The sequence below is a fragment of the Scardinius erythrophthalmus genome (genome assembly GCF_964197995.2).
Source record: "Scardinius erythrophthalmus genome assembly, chromosome: 23".
In the NCBI taxonomy this organism is placed as follows: Eukaryota; Metazoa; Chordata; class Actinopteri; order Cypriniformes; family Leuciscidae; genus Scardinius; species Scardinius erythrophthalmus.
Genome location: NC_138243.1, coordinates 4,485,966 through 4,507,550, shown reverse-complemented (window position 1 = coordinate 4,507,550; position 21,585 = coordinate 4,485,966). Strand labels below are relative to the sequence as shown.

At 41.9% G+C, this 21,585-nt stretch overlaps 1 protein-coding gene across 1 annotated transcript in view; it reads left to right on the top strand.

Annotated features, from left to right (window-relative positions):
- tln1 (talin 1) overlaps positions 1–21,585 on the top strand; it is a 94,127-nt gene that overhangs the window by 26,671 nt on the left and 45,871 nt on the right. Inside the window, exons 2-10 of the mRNA XM_081354703.1 lie at positions 6,799–6,961; positions 8,976–9,073; positions 9,574–9,703; positions 11,596–11,748; positions 12,174–12,316; positions 12,789–12,916; positions 14,083–14,143; positions 14,533–14,637; positions 14,734–14,889. Of these exons, the coding sequence (XP_081210829.1) occupies positions 6,832–6,961; positions 8,976–9,073; positions 9,574–9,703; positions 11,596–11,748; positions 12,174–12,316; positions 12,789–12,916; positions 14,083–14,143; positions 14,533–14,637; positions 14,734–14,889 (1,104 nt within the window). The 5' untranslated portion in view covers positions 6,799–6,831. The remainder of the gene's footprint in view (positions 1–6,798; positions 6,962–8,975; positions 9,074–9,573; positions 9,704–11,595; positions 11,749–12,173; positions 12,317–12,788; positions 12,917–14,082; positions 14,144–14,532; positions 14,638–14,733; positions 14,890–21,585) is intronic.

Genomic DNA, 21,585 nt, shown 5'->3' with positions numbered 1-21,585 from the left:
GATTGGTCTTTTCTTTTGTCAGTGCCCAGTAACATGGAGACAGCAGCTTGAAGAACAGACTGAAGACATGACTCTGTGTTTGGATGTTCAGACTCTTCTATTTTTACCCTCGCAGCACAAATACTTTTCATAGTACATGTGTATGTGAGTTATTTTCACACTTGTTGTTTTAGGACCTCAAAGCGATTTGGTATATTATCTGTAAGTTCAAAATGAATTCTTGTCTTCCTCTCTTCTTTTTCTTCAAAAAGGTCTGAGTTGAGTTTTTGTAAAGATGACATAAATTTGATGTCGATCTAGGAAATGTATATGTGATCTACAACCGTTATTATAAAGCACATGCTGTTGTGAAGACTGTAAAGGTCTATTTACACCAAGGATGAATATTACAGTATAATGATAACTGCACTATAAAGATTTGAAAATCGTTCTGACTTTGAGAGTAAGGAAGTCCACAGAACAGCTATAACGTTAACGGCACAGAGGAGCGATATCATTCAGAACCTTTATTTTCCGACTGATGAACAATAAAACATAAGCATCCAATCAGAATTGTAAGTTCCCGGATTTTCTCGTGTTCGTACCGCAGGAACTAGGAGCGATTTTAGCTCTAGTAACTTCTTTTGGAGGAACTAATTTACTCCTACTTCAGAGTCGGTCTTAACCAGCGCTATAGGAACTACAGTGACTTTAGTGACGCTGACTGGCCGAACGCACGAGAAACACCAGCGCCGCCATTTAAAAAACACAGATTATAGCCTATATATTTACTCCAGAGACTAACTCTACGAACATGGAAAACAGTGATAGATGAACCTCTTAATCTTTACGCTGAGGAGAAAATCCAACTCAACTTTGAGGAGACCAAGAGAAACATGATTATGTATTTCTGTGCGAAAGCCCCTTTTTCATCTGTGTAAAATTGAATATGGCGTCTACCCTGACTAAGGTCTGTTTGTATGATTTCATATACATAATGAGTTATTTTATCCATTCCTCCGTTCTCCAAACCGCTTGTCCGCTGAAGGGGTCGCGGGACGCTGGAGTCTGGCCCAGTCCATCACAGGGTTGAGTTATTTTAGATGTCTTAAAAAGTGTCTGGTAAATGTGAGTTTGCTGTAATTGTGAAGTGCGTGGCAGTCCGGCACGGGAATGAGTTATTTTAGTGTTCGCTGTGGCTGTTATCAGTGGTGAAGAGTGACAGTGCTAATATGTTCCTCGCGCACATCAGTCTATCGCTTTTCCACAGCTGCTTCTGTTTTGAAACGGGCAAATGCTTCACTACTGATCTTTGGACCAACACATCACTGTTTATGAATAAGAACTGTAAAACACTACATTTCTACGGTATTTCTACTTCGGTAAGCTAAGCGTATACAGTATGAACTGCTAGCCTCACAATTCGTCCAGCATTCTTCATCTATTCAAGGATTCTTATTAGCATGAATATTACTATGATATTTTCTGTTTATTAGTACTTATAAAGCACATATTAATGCCTTATTTTATGCATGACCATATTCTACATCCCATAATCCACCCAATACCTAAACTAAACAACCACCTTACTAACTATTAATAAGCAGTAATAAGGATTTTATTGAGGCAAAAATTATAGTTAATAGCTAGTAAATAGTGAGAATTAGACCTTAAACTAAAAGTGACTAAAGTTATTTGATTCAGCAAGGGCATTAAAATGATCAAAAGTGACAGTATGAATTTTTTACTTTGTTACAGAAAATTTCTATTTAAAATAAAAGCTGTTCTTATGAACTTATGAATCTGTTTTACGCATTGTTTTTATTCAACAAGAATAAATCTGATGCGTCGTCAGATTTGAGATTAACCGCGGTGCAAGTGTGTGCCGAAATGGTAGTGGAGAATGGTACGGGTCGTTTTTTGGAATTTTTTTTTCTTTTTCGTGAATCGTTACACCCCTGGGTTCCCCTGTAAGTGACATTAACTAAACCGAATTAAATCATTACTCACAATTGCATCATGTATCTTAAAGGTGCTCTAAGCGATGCTGGGTGACGTCACTTCTTGTTGACGTTCGAAGTATTGTCAAACAAAACGAAGGCTAGCTCGACCCTCCCTCCTCCTCATACCGTCCCCTCCGCCTCCCTTCCGTGCTTCCTGAAACAGTCATGAACCATTTAGAAAAACCAGACTGGATTTACCCTGTCCAGCAGAAACAGAGCCTCCTGAATGTCGGATCGGAAGCCCTTCTGCCGGCGGAGTTCTCGCCACCTTTTGAACGCTTTTCCGATGTAAATTTGGGACTTCGCGTTCCTTCTCCTTTTCCCTATTCTTTGTTATTTGTTCATCGGAATGTCGTCTCTTTGGTCGCGTGTCGGCCATTCTCAAGAAAATACACGTTAGTTAGAAAATACACGTTAATTTTAACGTTAGTCGTTGTCGAGGACTTCTCTCCTCTAGCTAACTTCCCTCTTCATGCTTCTCTCTCCTCCACCCCCCACACACCCCTTCATGTGCACAAGCACTAACCCCCCCACCCCCAAATCATTCTTGTCGGTGATTGGCCGGAACACTGTTTGTTATGTTCCATGGTCCAGGCTGGGCCAGTTTGTTTTCGTGCCGTTTGTGGAGCCTGGGCTGTCTACAGAGACCGCGCTTTTACAGTGTGTTCAGGGGACAGGCAGCGAGCGGATAGTGAGGAGATGTTTGCTGTGTGTGACAAAAAAGTTTTGGCCTAAAATACGCATGACATCGTTTAGAGCACCTTTAAATTTAATAGCGGAAATTTCATAGGCATACAATCTTTAGATGTGATGTTAAAATGCTATTAAAAGAGGCGGTGTTGACAGAGTTTGAATATGAAACATAAAAGCAAATGTGCTGATGTACTTGCGACTTCAGTTCATGCAGGGTTCACACGCTGGCTTATAGAAATTAATATTTCCTCTTACTCAATAAGAATAGTTTATGCATAATGCATGTTTCAGTTTGTTTCCTGTTGCATTTCAGCTTGCCTGGTCACTGACTCAGTTCTGCACTGGTGTTTCACACATCTCTCGCTGCACTTTCACACGGCGTGGGCCGGCTGGTAGCTTTAGTTCAGTGTGTGTGTGTGTGTGTGTGTGCATTCACTCTCTCTGAGCCACACAGGAGCATAAAATACACTATACCCCCAACTTAACAGTAGGGCTGTGTGATATGGACAACAAAAAACTAATCAGTTTTGTGATTTCGTTTTAATCACAATTTTGAAACCACATTCCCTTAACTAAAACAGAAATGCAGAGAGTGCTACTAGAGTAAAAAATCCTGTATCCCGGTGCTCAACTGTTTAAGAAACATATAAGGCCAATGCACTCGAGTTTTAAAAGCCTTTATTTACTCATGGCTTTATAATTTTAAAACAATATTGTAATTTTTATTTCTAATAAATAAAAAACAATCACATACAGCCACACACCGACACGTTGTGTCTAACAAGCCTTCATCAACATTACCTTGCACACTTGTCTGTATCATCTGTATTTCTGGAAGTCAGCTTTATTGAGGATATTTGCAGGCTCCATATCTTTGCAGAAATTATACATGAAGGTGTCAATATTTTCTTTATGCCTTTTTGAATTATCATTTGTTGTGCAGTTCTCAAATGCCTGTTATTATTCTACATATCTCTATGTTAACGTGCTAGCCAGACGTCTTTAACCGCTGCATCTCGAGTTCTGCGTGTTTCTAGACCCACGTCTCGTGTTTTTACTACAGCGTTCTGTGTGAACGGCCCTGTGTGTTAATACTCTGTTTTGCCGCAATGATAGTTTGACAGGTTTTGCAGATTACCTGGCTCTGATACATCATCTTTTCTGTATCCAAAATATTTCCAAACCAAGGATGTTGATTTTTCTTATCCTTCCCTGAATTCCCCTTCCCTGCCGGATAATTCAACTTCCTGACTGAAACACAAAATATATTACCACCCCTCTATTCATTTTACATGTATTTTTCCATCTATAAAATTAACCGCATCTGCTCTTTCTTAATAGTGATATTAATGATAAAGTAATAGATTACTTATTAAACAGAATAAGTACAATAATGTCCATGTCGTGAATGGAGTAGAGTAGAGCTCAGGCTGGTCACATGCACACTTCATTAATAGACTTCCCTGTTCAGCAGTTTCATTTCCTTCAGTCCTTACTCACACACACACACACTGTTCCTGAAACTGAGCAAACCTCTTCAAATCATACCGTTAACCATAATCTCAAAACTCATTTGTCTATCAATGGATCATTTTAATCAAACTTATCACATATGTAGTTTAATCAAATTATATCTAAATCATGTTTGCTAAAAAACGGCACTAATTAAAATAACTGGAAGACATGACATTACAGTGGGAGATGAAAGAACTAAGTTTATATTACGAAGAGTGATCTTAGAAGTCAGCATGGGTTGATTTGCCTCCACATCACTGAGCATGAGCCTGTCTCTGGCCCACAGCAGTCGAGGGGATCGCTCCGTTGAGTTGGGGGATCGTCCTGCATTCCTTCTGAGCTGCTTTTTTTTAATTGTTGGTACATATGCCGCTACTTCCCTTTTCTTTGTCTGTGCTGCCGGCTACCAGGAAAGATCGCTTTTATCAATGTCACTTTATCATCACAGTCATAAGGTGTAACATCCGACCTTCGACAATAAATTCTGTCAAGAAGTGAGTTTTGAACCGGAATATGTGGTTTTAGAAATAAATAGCTGATAAGAGAGTGTTTTCAAAAATGAACACTTTTCCAAAGAATTTCTCAATTTAATTTGTAGTGCCATGAAAATGATGCATGTCACCAACTCGTTCAGAGAAGCCAGCCATGTCCTGCACATTCCTAGAGGCTTAATGTTGTTATATCAGTATTACGCTGTTTCCTTCCTTTACAAGACCTTGTTTTGGGAGGAGCGTTACACTGGGCTATGAAGGGAATGCTGGAAGTATGTGGATAACTGTCCCTCCTCGACTCCTCCCCAACACACACACACACACACACACACACACACACACACACACACACACACACACACACACACACACACACACACACACACACACACACACACACACACACACAGCTAGGATGGGGCCGCTGGAAGACTTCCAGTTTTCTCCCCAGAGAGAATAGCGTGTCCCAATGAGAACACACACACACACACACACACACACACACACACACACACACACACACACACACACACACACACACAGTCTCCTCAGGAATGTGTGTCCTCTTTCACAGCTCATAAACACAGCTGTCCTCAACACTGCCTCGTCACACTGTCGTTCAGGCTGGAGTTGTGACACTGGTGACAGTGTCTTTAGCTTAACCTTACAGGAAATGTCTAAATACCATCTGATATATCATGGAATACAGGACTTCAATAAAGAAAATCCAACGGTTCATGTGCATTATGTGACGGATTGTAACTTTCACAGTTAGTCTCGTCAGGATTTGTGGAACTTTTTTTTCTAATTATTATGGCTAATTCTAAATGACGGAAATTGCAATTGCTTTCACAGTATAATTGTGATTTATATGTGCTTAATTTTTGTGTTGTTTGCTGTGAAAATCTACAAATAGTCATTATGTTTTTGGTTCATCACTACAATTTGGTGGTTTAATGGTGAGAATCGGACGAACCCCCGGCCTCAGCCGTGAAGACTTCCCAACCCCGAAATATCTTCTGCCCGAAACAAACCGCAGTTTCACTTACCCATGGTGTGCCTAAAAGTGCTGAGATTGGACTTGTGGTCCCTATCGCCCTGCCTTAAAACTTTCAGTATCACTCTAAATTAAATGAAAAACAAAATTTTATGACCAATGCTACACACGTATAATTTTATTTATTCTAGTTTGAATTTTGACCTATGATTGGTTCCTGTTTTTATGCATTTGGTGTGAGGATGCTCTGACCTTTCAACCTCTGACCTGAGCTTCAACACCTCTATATCGTCATTCGTCCAATGACTGCTCATCTTCATCTCAACATAGTTCATATTTCCCAAAGATTTTGATATATCGTAGCTCATATCCCATATTGCTGTTGTTTCCGCTTTGTCAGCATTCTTCTGCTTCATCGAGGTGGTTTCCCATAGCTTTTTTCATATAAGAAAAAATACGATATAGACTAACACAACGAAAACCTCTGGACACTGACTTCACGTAGAAGACTCGCATGTTCTTTCTGATTTGGGTTCTTTGCCGTGGTTTTGTTCGTGTGATTGCATCTCGTTTCGTTCCTGACGTACAGACTTGTTTTCTTGCAAAGCACGTAGAATTTTTAATGATATTAGTAGATTTACATGAAAATGTGATTGTGTGTCTTTGCCTCGCTTGACTGTTATTTAAAATAGATCTTGAGTAAAACTGAAAGGACTTACTTTGTTCCTTGTTTCTGATAAAATCTCAGAGTGAAATCCCCTTGCAAGAGGGGAAGTTCAGCCTTTCTGTATCTTTTTCTCACATATAACAGATCCTGTTTGCATTAACAACAGAACAATGGAAAGAAAGCACAATATATTTTACATATACATTTTTAAAAATCATAAATATTTAATTACACAAAAGGATGAACTCTTAATTGTTTTTTTTAATAGTGTTACTATGACGCGTCCAGCAAATTTGTTTCTAAACTCAGGTGCATAATAGCTGAAGTTGCCATGCCACTGTATTGTATATAAACCAAACATCAGTGATAATTATAGAAGTGAACATTAGATCATCTAAAGCATCACTAGCATCACCATGTTAGCCTGAACAGTGTTGATGGTTTGTCTTGCAGGAGTAGCAGTGGCACAGTCCCGTAGTGTCAGTCATGGTGGCGCTGTCGCTGAAGATCGGGGTGGGGAACGTGGTGAAGACCATGCAGTTCGAGCCCTCCACCATGGTGTACGACGCCTGTCGCATCATCCGGGAGCGAGTCCCAGAGGCACAGCTCGGCCAGCGTGAGTTACTCCTCTAACCCTGGCAAACTCAGGACCCAGCTGTGTTCAAACATGCACTTTTGTGCTCCTGACACTAGATTCGTTTATCAGGAGTTGGTCTTACACTTCAACAGAAACATGTTATGAGGCAAGCCAGTCACTGATGTCGAAAAGCGGCACAAACATTTCGAAAGCCCCTGAAGTTTTCTTGTGAAAGGCCAATGGCTGAAATGTTTACGGCTCACATTAAATTGATCAGCTGCAAAATTCAGTAAGACGAAGCAGTGGATCTAAAGCACTATTTGAAACTTGTATCATATTTCACCATGTAAAAAAAAAAAAAAAAAAAAAAATAGAAAGAAAGAAAGAAAAAGAGTCCTTGTCCCGTGTCCTAACCAGACGCGATAAGATTCCAGCGAGAAGCGATACAGTTATATGATATCTGTAGAAGACTTACCCCATTCCTCAAATCAGATCACTCAGTGTTAATCTTCCTATTCTCCCACGTTTAAGACGTTCAATATTGTTTGTTTTTTCACAAACACTTCTTAATTTATAGCCTACAGCTGTCATCGGCAAGCAACACTAGGAAAATGATCCATTTTGGCAAAAATCCCAACATAATATCTCTGATTTTGGTTTCCTCTTTTAGTATTTGCTCCACCCGAAATTCTCTTCCCTCCAAAGAGTGAAAAAAAGTGCCTAAACATACCACAGAAATCAAGTGTAAATGTAGTGTGTGTTGTGCGGCGCTGTAATGGGCCAGTATCAGGGTGCGGCTGGGTCCCAGCTGTTATGTAACAGTCCTCAGAACCGCTCTACATACTTGTCTTAACTTGTGAGTCATTCGTCTCTCTGACCGACTGCTCTCGTCCAAACTCAACAGCTTATGTGGGATGTGAAACCGTCTTAAATAGCTTGTCTGTCAGTGTTGCCACATCACATTAGAGAAGAAGCTAAAAATATTTCTTGCCATTATCATTTCAAAGTTTTAGTCTTAGTCACCATAGTTAAACTGAGCAGGATTCTTAAGTCCTGAATTGACAATCCCTTGAGGAAAAAATGTAAAAAGTGAGTCTCTAGTGGTTGAAACTTGTAGCAGTCAATATCCAGTTTGAAGTTTTTTTTCTACGAGGCTAGTCGGGCAAGTGACAACACCCACGGCAAAAACAACTAGTTCAAATATTATTAAAGACAAGTAAACGGCAATAAAACAGTAATAAAATATGAAAAGTTAGCCCCTTTTTAATTTACTGGTCCAAAATGCATTCATTTAAACCACCAAAGAGTTGTAGCATTTAACGATATATTTATAATAAATCCATGTAAATTTCAGTGTTGAAAAGGCCTTTAGTTTGGCTGGCCGTTTGATTGACTACAGCAGTGTGCACACAGGAACTTGCACAGGGCTGAGATAAGCTGCAGTTTTGCAATTTTTCAAGAGTACATATTACATACCTCTCATGAGTTTGGACATGCGTCTCGAAATGCTTCTTAGATGTGCGTCAACTGACATGTTTTTCTCTGGTTATTCTTAAAGCAAACCGTTTTGTTGCCATTTACTCTCCCCCTCATGTCATTCCAAGGCTGTAATAATATCTTTATTCAGTGGAAGACAAAAGGAGAATTTCTAAGCTGTTCTTGTTCACAACAGAAGTGGATGATGATTTATACTGTCAACTTCCACAAAGGACAAAAAAACAACCATAAGGAGCTGTTCACACAGAGCATGTTTTTGCATTCCACTGCGCTGCTTTTCCATTGTTTTTCTGTGTGAACACAAACAGACCCACATCTTTGCCCGTTGCACTCGCATCTCACATCTTTTGCAGTTTTTCACAAGACACATGCTCTAAAAATACGGCGCTCTATTTAAAAGAAGTTCTAAACCACACATCTCTAGACCGTGTGTTTTATGTTTTTATTCCACTGCTTTGCATTATCGACATTAGGAATGATTCAGAAAATGGCCAGTTAATGCACCCTCTGATCTTGACGTTCTTGACCGTACGCTATCTCTGCTGTCTATTTGCAGCCAGTGACTATGGCCTGTTCCTGTCAGATGAAGACCCAAAAAAGGGCATCTGGCTGGAGGCAGGCAAAGCTCTGGACTACTACATGCTGAGAAACGGGGTGAGTGTTGAATATTTCATCAACTTGAAATTGTTCATTGTGAGTGGAATCTCTTTAAGTTAAAATGTTTTCTTGTCTAGAAATCACAAATGAGTGATTTTTTTTTTTTTTTTTTAAGGTGTGGTCATGAGCGATGATTGCGTAATGCATCAGGACTGATTTGATAAGACTGACATATTTTAAATATGTTTGGAATACTTAAAAAAATCAGTCCATGCAATTTTAGTATCTGCAACTGGTGACTGTAACATTGCACTTGCAACGGCAAGCTTTTTTATCAGTACATGCTGACTGATAAAATGTAATTGTAAATTACTTGAGCATCTGTCAAATGAAAAAAAAAAAAAATGTAAATGGCAACATTATTTGTAGAAATCTATTGTTAACATGATAGTCAAGTCATTAACAATTGACCCTTATCTAAGAGATGCATAACACTTGTGTAGATAATATGCTGGATTTGATATAAAGGATATTTCATGAGAACATGTTTTCGTTAGGACACTCTGGAGTACAAAAAGAAACAGAGACCCCTGAAGATCCGCATGTTGGATGGGACTGTGAAAACGGTTATGGTGGATGACTCAAAAATCGTCAGTGACATGTTAATGACCATCTGTGCCAGAATAGGTAAGTTTATGTCCATATGACGAACCAGTCCTAGAAGTGAACTCTAATCGGACTGCTTTTTAGTTATTTTTAGGCCAGAGCTTTCCTGCTTTTGTTAACACTTGATCGTTCACTTTAGACATTATACTGACTATAGGGATCTCCCAGTCACGTGACCTCTAGCCGCGTGTCAGCCATTTTGACGGAATACTTCAGCGCACCTACATACATGAGAATGCGGATTATCACATGTTTTATGACTGCGAATTGATTAAAATAATATAATAGTATATAATGGTCACTGTATTAATTATCTTGAGCCTGCTGTAATGTTCCTATAAATATATTTTCTTTCCAACTGTGCATTCTGAATAATAAATAGGCTAAATATATTTATCCACTAAGCTGCAGCAGTCATATGCTCGTCTTCCCATTAACAGTTTTTTTTTTCTTCTCTTTCTGACATTTCTTACCTGTTGGGTTTACATTTTTTAATTAAATTGACTATAAAGATTGCTTGTGTGTGCTGGTGTTTATTCCAGTCTTTTAAAATAGTTGAATGAATGCTCGCGATCGTGCCTAGTAACGATGTTAAATAGGCTAACGTTAGGCTATTTAATCAATAACGTTAATGTACACAGGGTAGAGGAGAATGACAGTCAACTACTTTGAATATTATAGCATTTTGGGCATAAACATGTAAATAATGAAAAGATTGACATTGAAAATGACACAGAATGATTAAAATTTAAATTTTTTATTAAAATAAATGTTCGTGGTTCAAACTGATGTTATTCATTTGTTCTCACGCACTTCAGCGACGAACACTGACCATTATCTATTATTAGCACAGCGGCCGTCAGCTAACTCTTCACGTCATATGTCATCACAAAAAGAAATATACAAGAGGAAGATAAAGGAATTAGTAATCATAGATCCTTATGAAGCACCACAAGTTCTTTTTACAGACATTAAATGTGCAGAAAAACTTCCTGACATTGAGTTCGGTGACATTTACAGCTAAGTTACCTTATTCACTTCCCATCACGCTACACCGGAGCTTCATTAAAAGCATACACAAGCTTAGCAGGCTATCGGTATCACAGCATCGCTCGGGCATGATAGAAAAATAGGTGAATACAGAGCCATATTAGACATTCTCTGGTGAATATTTCACGACGACCTGTATTATGACCAGCGGTTTAGGATTTTCTATACCGTCAAAATGGCTGCTCCAAATGGCGTGACGTCACGCGGGACATCCCTATACGTAACTTTGTAACTACATATTAACTTACTCTCATCAGAGTATTAGTAGACTGTCTTCCTAATATCTGCTAACACTTTATTTTGACGCACCCCAACAGACACTCTACTGAAAATGCAGTGTGGTCACAAACACTTTTAACAAGCTATTCGGTTCACAAAACCCCATTTCCACCTGTATTTAACACTGACTACTTGTGATTGGATGACCAAAAACACATCTTGATACCAAGAAATAACAAGGCCCATGTGACTTGGATGATAATCCTGCGTGATACAGTGTAGATAGAGAAAAATAGCGGTCCGATCACTGAGCATTCAGTGAGCACATCAAGCTAATCCAGCTGACCTGGTAAAACCTGCTAAATCCATGTTTAATATAAACCTGGGTTACACTTAATTTCGATGGTACACTTTAGACATTATACTAACTATAAGTAACTTTGTGACCGCACTGCATTTTTTGTGGAAACACTGTCTGTCTTGAATACACAGCAAGAGTTTCCTAAGACTGTGTCTACTGTAAATGTCACGCAGGACAATGATTATTGTGGGTAAAATGATCTTTAGAGGTTTAATTGTACTAATATGACCGTTGAGAAACAGTTTGAATGCATTGAGGTAGTGAAACACTTCTGATTTCTCAGGCATCACAAACTATGACGAGTACTCACTGGTGCGTGACGTGGGAGAGGAAAAGAAGGAAGAGACCACGGGAACACTGAAAAAAGACAAGACCCTCCTGAGGGATGAGAAAAAAATGGAGAAACTCAAACAGAAACTTCACACAGATGATGAGTGTATGTCTCATTCTGCTTACCATGAATAAAACAAATATTGGTTTATATTGTTTGCTAGATTAGAAGGTCGTCAGTGCAGTACATATTAAATACATACAGTACTAACACATATTCTCAACTTGTTGACTATACACTACCTGACAAATGTTTGTACATTATTCATTATTACTATTTTCCACATTGTAGTATAATAGTAAAGCTATCAAAACTATAACATAAAACAAACAGAAGCATGGGAGTTTTGTAGTGACCAAATGTATATTCTCACATAATCTGGACTCTTGTTGCCTGCTTTTCTTCACTGTGCGCTCCAGCTAATCCATTAAAAATACATCATTCAAATTTTAGTTTTGTAAAGAAATTCAGGTGTGCATTTGGATGATGTTTCTTACTGATGTCAGAGCTGTATTTTAACGCATATTCAGTGAATTGGTTGGATCATGGGCGTACGCTGCGAGAGCAGGGTGTGGAGGAGTTTGAGATGCTGCTTCTCAGGAGAAAGTTCTTCTACTCGGACCAGAATGTGGATTCCCGGGACCCTGTACAGCTCAACCTGCTCTATGTGCAGGTACGGCCCGCAGAACGTCACCTTTACGCCAGAATCATGTCCTTGTGTAATCTGTAAACTCAGTGATATCTCTACAACGTGTTGGGGACTTTATCAAATCTCACATTTGTTGTTTTTCACTTTGTCAGTATTTTCTGAGTACGGAAAGCTTGTTTCTCTTGGATCAAATGTAGATGTTTTCCATGTTTAGGGCATTCTGTCAATTTCTGTCTCTGTGGCATTATACGGGGGAAGCCCTCATTCACATTGATATGTCATTAGTCTATAATCCTGCTAAATGCATGTTAAACATCAGATATGGTCTGATTGTATTGTGCTGAGTCGTGCATATTTCCTGCTTGCAGTGTGGACAGACAAAATACTCCTCGCTAGAAATGTATCACATACTTCCTGATTAGTTATATCAGGTTGTTGCTAATTTTGTTCAGATTCAGTTGCACTTTTGTACAATGTAATTTTTTTTGTATTCCAGGCCCGTGATGACATCTTGAACGGCTCCCATCCCGTCTCCTTTGATAAGGCCTGCGAGTTTGCCGGATACCAGTGCCAGATCCAGTTTGGAGACCACAATGAGTCTAAACACAAGCCTGGATTCCTCGAGTGAGCTCTTCACATTTTTATTTATCCTTACAAGGGCCCACAGCAACAGCCTGCTCAATTAAAAGCAGTGCACCGATGCTGAGCTCATTCCGCACAACGGCTTGATTTTCAACATACTATGATTGAAATATTTGCATCAATTCTTTCTACATTATTCTTCCTCTAAAAACAAGGTTATTACATTACCAATATCTTGCAGTGTTAATTTTTCCTCATATTTTCCTAAACAATATATTTTAATGAAAATAGTTTTGCCACGGTGTTTTTCATCTTGTCTCCTTTAACACTGACATCATTGACACGGACTGTATGACACTCATATTTCACTTGTCGAGCTTCGATGGTGATTAAATTATAAATAACTCAAAACATTTGAGTTTTGTTAAATGTCTTCCAGTAGTGGCACTATCAAGTTTTTTTTTATTCATCATATTTGGTTTCATTTTGTATAAATTTATTCCGTTTCATATTTGGATGTAGGTTTAATATTGTCTTATAGCCAAGATTAGCATTAGGGCCAATATTAGTATTTTTTTATGCATAAAAATTCGTAACCAAGGACTATTTTCTTTAACTAACCCAGCTGAAACATGTATGTCATTCATGCTAGCATCATTAATTTAGGCCTTTATTATTTTTGAGCTGTACAGTAGTCGATATTTAGGACTACAGTAATCCAGACTTGGCACAATAAAGGCTTCAGGTTAACAAAGTTTTATTTTTTTAAACTCTCCCACCTCTTGTGGGAGATGTTTGAAATGCTTTTTGCGTAGTTCATTATACTTATTTTACAAAGTGAACTTTTTACGTGGCTTAAATAAATGAAATAATACTTGTTCGGCTTGTGCTGTCGCAAACCAGGAAGGGAGTGGTTTTTATGCACAAAGTTGTCTCTTATAACAAAAATCTTTTACTTAAACCCTTGAAAATGCAGGTCCTGTTGTAAATAATAGTGAATTGTTTATTACCCCTTAACAGATTTTAACCCCTATTACCCCTTAACAAAAAAAAGCTAATTTACATGCAATCACATCAGTAAAAAACTTTGACAGCCCTGTTTTTATACATCAGTTGCCAGCACAACCTATTGCTAAATTCACTAGTCCAAACTGCTTTAGTTCTCCAAAATCAATAAGTAATTCTTGCTTCCTCTCTGTCTCATCCAGTGTGAAAGAATTCTTGCCAAAAGAGTACGTCAAGAACAAGGGCGAGAAAAGGATCTTCCAGGTGAGGTTATGCAGGTTTTGTCTGATGCATTATGGGCCCTGTTTTTCATACCCATGTTAGGTGTAGAACTATGTGCTGTATGTAAACTTTAGGGGTGTTCTATTCCCAGTCAGGCAACAGCAATATAAATGAAGACGACCATCGGCCCATTCTTGGCCTGCACAGCTTTGGCAAGCCAATTATTCCTAGATGCTTGTATGAGATTCTTCCTTTCATCTGCCCAGCATATGTGACATATGACATAGCACTGGGCTTAAAACACACTGCTCTTTTTGGCCTGTAGAGGTCTACAAAATGAAGAAAATACATCATTGTTGAATGAAGTGAAATTTAATTAAAATTTCACGATAAACCCTCTTTAAAACCCTGATTAAAATATTCTCTTGAAGGCACACAAAAACTGCCAAAACATGACGGAGATTGAAGCCAAAGTCAGCTACGTCAAACTAGCCAGATCTCTGAAAACCTACGGAGTGTCCTTCTTCTTAGTCAAGGTAACACACTCACTCGATGTTGGAGCTCTGATATGATTAAGTGGCACAGTGTAATCCTGCCTCCTTGTGCTAATGGCAACATCTGTTCCTTTACAGGAAAAAATGAAAGGAAAGAATAAGCTTGTGCCGCGTTTGTTGGGCATCACTAAAGAGTGTGTGATGAGAGTGGATGAGAAGTCCAAAGAGGTGATACAGGAATGGAGTCTGACCAACATCAAACGCTGGGCAGCTTCTCCCAAGAGCTTCACCCTGGTACCAACACACTCCTTATATATATATATACACACACACACACACACACACACACGCTTTGCTTTCTGTGGGGTTCTGAGAGTACTGTAACTCACATTTGAACTGAGCTGACACCATGGATATGATGTGTACTAGAGGTGGAACGGTTCTCATGGTCTCCATCATGGTTCTGTGCAATTCTGTGGTTTGATTTTGTTACGGGAAATGAAGACAGAAGATGCAAATGCAAGAACTCAATTTTATTGAATGAACACGTAGAAAGAGTAGTCCAACACTCAATGTTCAGTCCATATATCCCTGGTAGCGCAGGGAGCAGATGGGCAACCCGAATCCCGTGGTGATGTGATGAGAAGGGATAAATCCTCAGATGACGTGGGCTGACAGGAACACAACACGAACCAGTGAAGTGCAGAGACGAAACAGGATCCTTGAACAAGAACAGGCAGGCAGAACTCAACGTGAACATCCAAACGGGAACCGGGAACACCAATGAAGACCAACAGCACAGGGAGAACTCTCGCAACGATCTGACAAACACAAGACGAAACACCATGAGCTTAAATAGAGATCGCTGATCAGAATCAGCTGGCGCTGATGACAATCAGCAACTGATCAGCGACCACGCCCACAACACACACACACACACAACACAACACAGCGCGAGAAAGAGTCAGTGAATTCATGAACCGTGACATTACCCCTCCCCCTAGGAGCGCCTCCTGGCGCTCCCAGGAGGACCTACCTGTTGATTGTAATCATCAATAAGGGAGTGATCCAGAATGTCTCTGGCAGGAACCCAACTTCTCTCCTCCGGACCATAACCTTCCCAGTCCACCAGATACTGAAATCCGCGTCCCCTCCGCCTTGAGTCCAGAATACGATTTACCGAATACGTAGGTTCCCCATCTACGAGTCGCGGCGGTGGGGGAACCGGGACTGGCGGATTAAGCTGAGAATGAAACACGGGCTTTAATTTGGAGACATGAAAGGCGGGGTGAATTCTCCTGTACGCTGGAGGAAGTTTAAGGCGGACTGTCACCGGACTAATGATCTTGGTGACAGTGAATGGGCCAATGAATTTAGGAGCTAGTTTGTTAGACACGGAGCGGAGCGGAATGTTTCTAGTAGAAAGCCACACTTTTTGACCCACGACGTATACGGGAGGCTTTGACCGGTGGCGATCGGCCTTAGCCTTGGTGCGTGCCCTCACTTGGAGAAGAGTCTCACGGGCTCTGTTCCATGTGCGACAACACCTCTGGACGAAGGCGTGAGCGGAGGGGACCGCAACTTCGGATTCCAGGCTAGAAAAAACTGGTGGCTGGTACCCTAAACTGCACTGAAACGGAGATAGGCCCGTGGATGACACTGGTAACGAGTTATGGGCGTACTCCACTAATGAAAGTTGCTGACTCCAGGAGGAAGGATTCTTGGACACCAAACATCGCAACATTCTCTCAAGATCTTGGTTGGCCCTCTCCGTTTGCCCATTGCTCTGGGGATGGTAACCCGAAGACAGACTGACAGTCGCGCCCAGTAATTTACAAAACTCCTGCCAAAATTTGGACACAAATTGGGACCCTCTGTCAGAAACCACATCAGTCGGGAGGCCATGTAACCGAAAGACGTGATCTATGACAGCCACCGCTGTCTCCTTGGCTGAAGGTAATTTGGGCAAGGGAATAAAATGAGCCGCCTTCGAGAACCGGTCCACTACGGTCAAAACGACCGTCTTACCCTGGGAGGGTGGGAGGGCGGTTATAAAATCTAGCGCTATATGGGACCAGGGTCTCGAAGGGACAGACAGCGGTTGGAGTAACCCATCTGGGGGTCGATTGGAAGTCTTACCAGTGGCACAAACCGAGCAAGCCAAAACAAAACTCCGAATGTCGCGAGCCATTAATGGCCACCAGAATCGTTGCTTGACCAAAAAACTGGTACGATTAACCCCTGGATGACATGCTACGCTGGAACAGTGACCCCATCGAATAACGTCGGACCGAACCCCCTCTGGCACAAACAAACGACTCGGTGGGCAACCGGGCGGAGGCATTACCCCTTCTAAGGCCGTCTTGACCTTCGATTCGACCTCCCATGTGAGTGTGGAGATAAGTACTTTCTCAGGTAAAATGCACTCGGGAGTAACCGGGCGTTCGGATGGGTCAAAAATACGAGATAAAGAGTCGGGCTTGATGTTTTTGGAGCCCGGGCGGTACGAGAGAACAAAGTCAAAACGTCCGAAAAAAAGTGCCCATCGAGCCTGCCTGGAGTTGAGTCTTTTGGCAGATCTAATATATTCCAAGTTCTTATGATCGGTCCAAACGATAAAAGGTACCCCCGACCCCTCTAACCAATGACGCCACTCCTCCAGCGCTAACTTGACTGCCAACAACTCTCTGTTACCAATGTCATAGTTACGTTCGGCAGGAGATAAACGATGGGACAAAAACGCGCAAGGGTGCATCTTGTCATCTGAGGAAGAACGCTGGGATAGAACTGCACCTACCCCCACCTCTGACGCGTCGACCTCCACCACGAACTGACGGGAGGAATCAGGGGCAATCAGAATGGGAGCTGAACTGAAGCGGCTCTTGAGGTTGGCGAACACAGCCTCGGCTGTATTCGACCACCTGAACGTCGTTCTGGGGGAGGTCAAGGCAGTCAGAGGCGCGGCTAGTTGGCTGAAGTTGCGAATAAAACGCCGATAGAAATTGGCAAACCCCAGAAACCTCTGTAGGGCCTTACGGGAATCTGGACTTGGCCAATCCATCACAGCCTTAACCTTGTCAGGATCCATGCGTATTCCCTCAGATGAGATGATGTAACCTAAGAAAGGAACAGACTGTGCATGAAAAGCGCATTTCTCCGCCTTGACAAAAAGCCCATTCTCTAGCAACCTCTGAAGCACTCGTCTGACATGCTGAACGTGTTCCTGGAGAGAAGACGAAAAAATCAATATGTCATCCAGGTAAACATATATGAACTGGTCAACCATATCTCTCAGCACGTCATTGACGAGTGCCTGGAAAACTGCTGGGGAGTTGGACAGGCCGAAGGGCATGACCAAATATTCAAAATGGCCCCTGGGGGTATTGAAAGCGGTTTTCCATTCATCCCCCTTCCTGATGCGGACCAAATGATATGCATTGCGCAAGTCCAGTTTTGTGAATATGGAGGCTCCCTGCAACCGCTCGAAGGCTGAAGACATCAACGGCAAAGGATAAGTATTCTTTACCGTGATGTTGTTCAACCCCCGGTAATCAATACACGGTCGCAGAGATCCATCCTTCTTACCCACAAAAAAGAACCCCGCCCCCGCTGGAGAAGAGGAAGGACGAATGAATTCGGAAGCTAGAGAATCAGAAATGTATTTCTCCATGGCCTCCCTCTCAGGAACAGAAAGAGAGTATAACTTGCCCTTAGGCGGAGACGTACCTGGCATAAGATCTATAGCACAGTCATAGGGACGATGCGGAGGAAGAGAAGCAGCCCGAGACTTACTGAACACTTCCTTCAGGTCGAGGTACTCCGCGGGCACGTTAGATAAATTCACCGACTCCTCCTGCAAGACAGAACTGGACACCAAAGAACAGGCAGACATTAAACAAGACGCATAACAATTGGTGCTCCAAGCAGACACAGAATTGTGACCCCAGTCAACCCTGGGATTATGCTGTGTGAGCCAGGGATGACCGAGGACCACCGGGGAATGAGGAGAGTCCAGGAGTAAGAAAGATAGTTCTTCTGTATGGTTGCCTGAGGTTATGAGTGTCAGCTTATCAGTGGTGAGTGTAATGACCGGTAGTTCTTGTCCGTTAAGTGCATTGACAGAAATCGGACTGGTGAGTGATCTGATGGGAATTTGCAGCTTACGTGCCATGGATAAATCCATAAAATTCCCCTCGGCCCCAGAATCCAGAAGTGCGTGGCAGTTGAAAAATCGGGTTGCCCATTGCAGTCTCACCGGGAGGAGAGTGGAGGAGGTCTTGTTGGTGGAGATCCCGCCCGACAGTAGCCTCCCGCTTACTGTCGAGCTCGATCTTTTACGGGGCAGATATTGATGAAATGACCAGCCCCACCGCAGTACAGGCATAGGCCCCGGGATCTCCGTCGTTCTCTCTCCTCCCGGGAGAGCCGAGCTCTACCCACCTGCATGGGCTCGTGATCGAAGGTATGGCTGACCGTATCACCACCACTGGCTCGAGGGGCTGCGAAGGTCTCCGGAACCAGAGTCCTGCGGGAATGTTGTTCCACCCGTTGCAGTCGGGCATCCACCCGCAGGGCCAACTCGATTAGTCCATTAAGATCCTTCGGGAGATCCAAAGCATATATCTCTCGTTGGATACGGTCAGCCAGCCCATGCAGGAAGCGATCCCACTGCGCCTCCTCGTTCCAGTTACACTCCGCGGCGAGAGTGCGAAACTCAATCGAGTAGTCGGTGACTGATTGGCTTCCTTGGCGAAGATCAGCTAGTTGACGTGCAGCTTCTCTTCCAGCCACCGCTCGATCAAACACTCTCTTTATCTCCGCCGCGAGTGACTGGAACGAGGAACAGCATGGATCTTGACTCTCCCACACCGCCGTTCCCCACTGAGCCGCACGTCCAGATAGTAGCGTGAGAACCAGAGCTACCTTTGCGTCTTCCGAAGCAAAAGTCTGGGGTTGCAGAGCAAAGAACATGGAACACTTGGTTAGAAATGCTCTACATAAATGTGGCTCACCGCTGTATCTCTCAGGAGCTGGTACTCTGGGCTCATGTGGCTGGTTAGTTGACGGGGTTGTAGGCGGGGTTGGCGGTGTGGGTGGCGCAGTGGGAGGAGTTAGATCTTGAATTCGCTGGGTGAGCTCGGTCACCTGCGCTACCAAGGCTTGCACAGCGCGTCCAGTCAGGGCTAAATTCTCCTCCTGCTGGTCCATCCTCGTCGTGCTTCGGGACAGAAACTCTGCCAGGTCTGTGCTTCTTGCTGCATCCATGACGGTCAGATCGTTCTGTTACGGGAAATGAAGACAGAAGATGCAAATGCAAGAACTCAATTTTATTGAATGAACACGTAGAAAGAGTAGTCCAACACTCAATGTTCAGTCCATATATCCCTGGTAGCGCAGGGAGCAGATGGGCAACCCGAATCCCGTGGTGATGTGATGAGAAGGGATAAATCCTCAGATGACGTGGGCTGACAGGAACACAACACGAACCAGTGAAGTGCAGAGACGAAACAGGATCCTTGAACAAGAACAGGCAGGCAGAACTCAACGTGAACATCCAAACGGGAACCGGGAACACCAATGAAGACCAACAGCACAGGGAGAACTCTCGCAACGATCTGACAAACACAAGACGAAACACCATGAGCTTAAATAGAGATCGCTGATCAGAATCAGCTGGCGCTGATGACAATCAGCAACTGATCAGCGACCACGCCCACAACACACACACACACACAACACAACACAGCGCGAGAAAGAGTCAGTGAATTCATGAACCGTGACAGATTTGCGAAACACTTTGTGATTTCTCCAGTCTTTTTAGGGTTAGATTGTAATAATTAAAAAGTTGGTTCACACAGAAATGAAAATTCTGTTATCATTTGCTCCCTCATGTCGTTCCAAACCCATCGTTCCAGACTTCTATTAATCTTTGGAACACAAATTAAGATATTTTTGATCATATTTTTATCATGTATGTCTATCCTGTGAAAGTCCACGCAACCAAAACCTTAGGTGAACAGCGAACCGAAGTCATACAGGTTTAGAACGGCATGAGGGAGGAAATGAGTAAAACTCATAAATGTTGTTTTTGCAGGATAAACCACTATTTTGTTCATGTGATGTTTTCGCGAAGAGCATATGGGCCAGATTTACTAACAGCTTGCGCCAGCGTAAACCCTCTTTTTTTTCGTTAATAAAATAAAAAACTGTCAGGATTTATTAAAGATGTCAATTTACTGATGTTTGTGCCATTATTTACCGCCCCCAAAAAGCATGTCTTAAACCAGATGCTAACTGGTACATGTAGATTGCGTTGATCATTATGTAAATGATCTCACTGCGTCTGTTTTTTGATTTGCGTGTCGTCAGTAGATCACGAGCAGACTTTTCCACGCCCATCAGCGCTGTTTTGGAATTGAGCTTAACTTGCCCTGTTCAGTAAATCTGGCCCTTAATCTCTTATAAACTCAGAGGGTATTTCAATGGCTTTGGCCGACAAAAAAGTTTGGGAATCCCCGGTTCAGAGAGTTCAGAAAAAGATCTGTTTAAGATAAGGGTGATCTGTTCTTTACTGAAGAACAGCCCGTGCTCATAAATGAAGTGTAACTCACATCACATACACTAACTTGTTTCTTGTGTAATTGTGCCCTTGATGTCAGAGCTAAAAATATTTCATGACATGTGAATCAAACGCCCTGTAGACATTGATCTGAATCATAAGGTAGACATTAAGTAATAAAGTAATTGTAATGGTAACAATTCACTGGAAAGGGAACATCACAAAACAATTACAGGACAGCACACTCTGCACAAAGGATAGCTAGAGAAACAACTAGGATGAAGCAATGATAACTAAAAAAACAGGACCTACAGTATACAGTTCCTTAGTTTGGCTTAATATACATTTGTGCTTGCCCGGTTTCACAAACAGGGTTTAGATTAAGCCAGGATTAGGCCTTTAAGTAGCTTTTTTTAAAGTGCCTTAAAAAA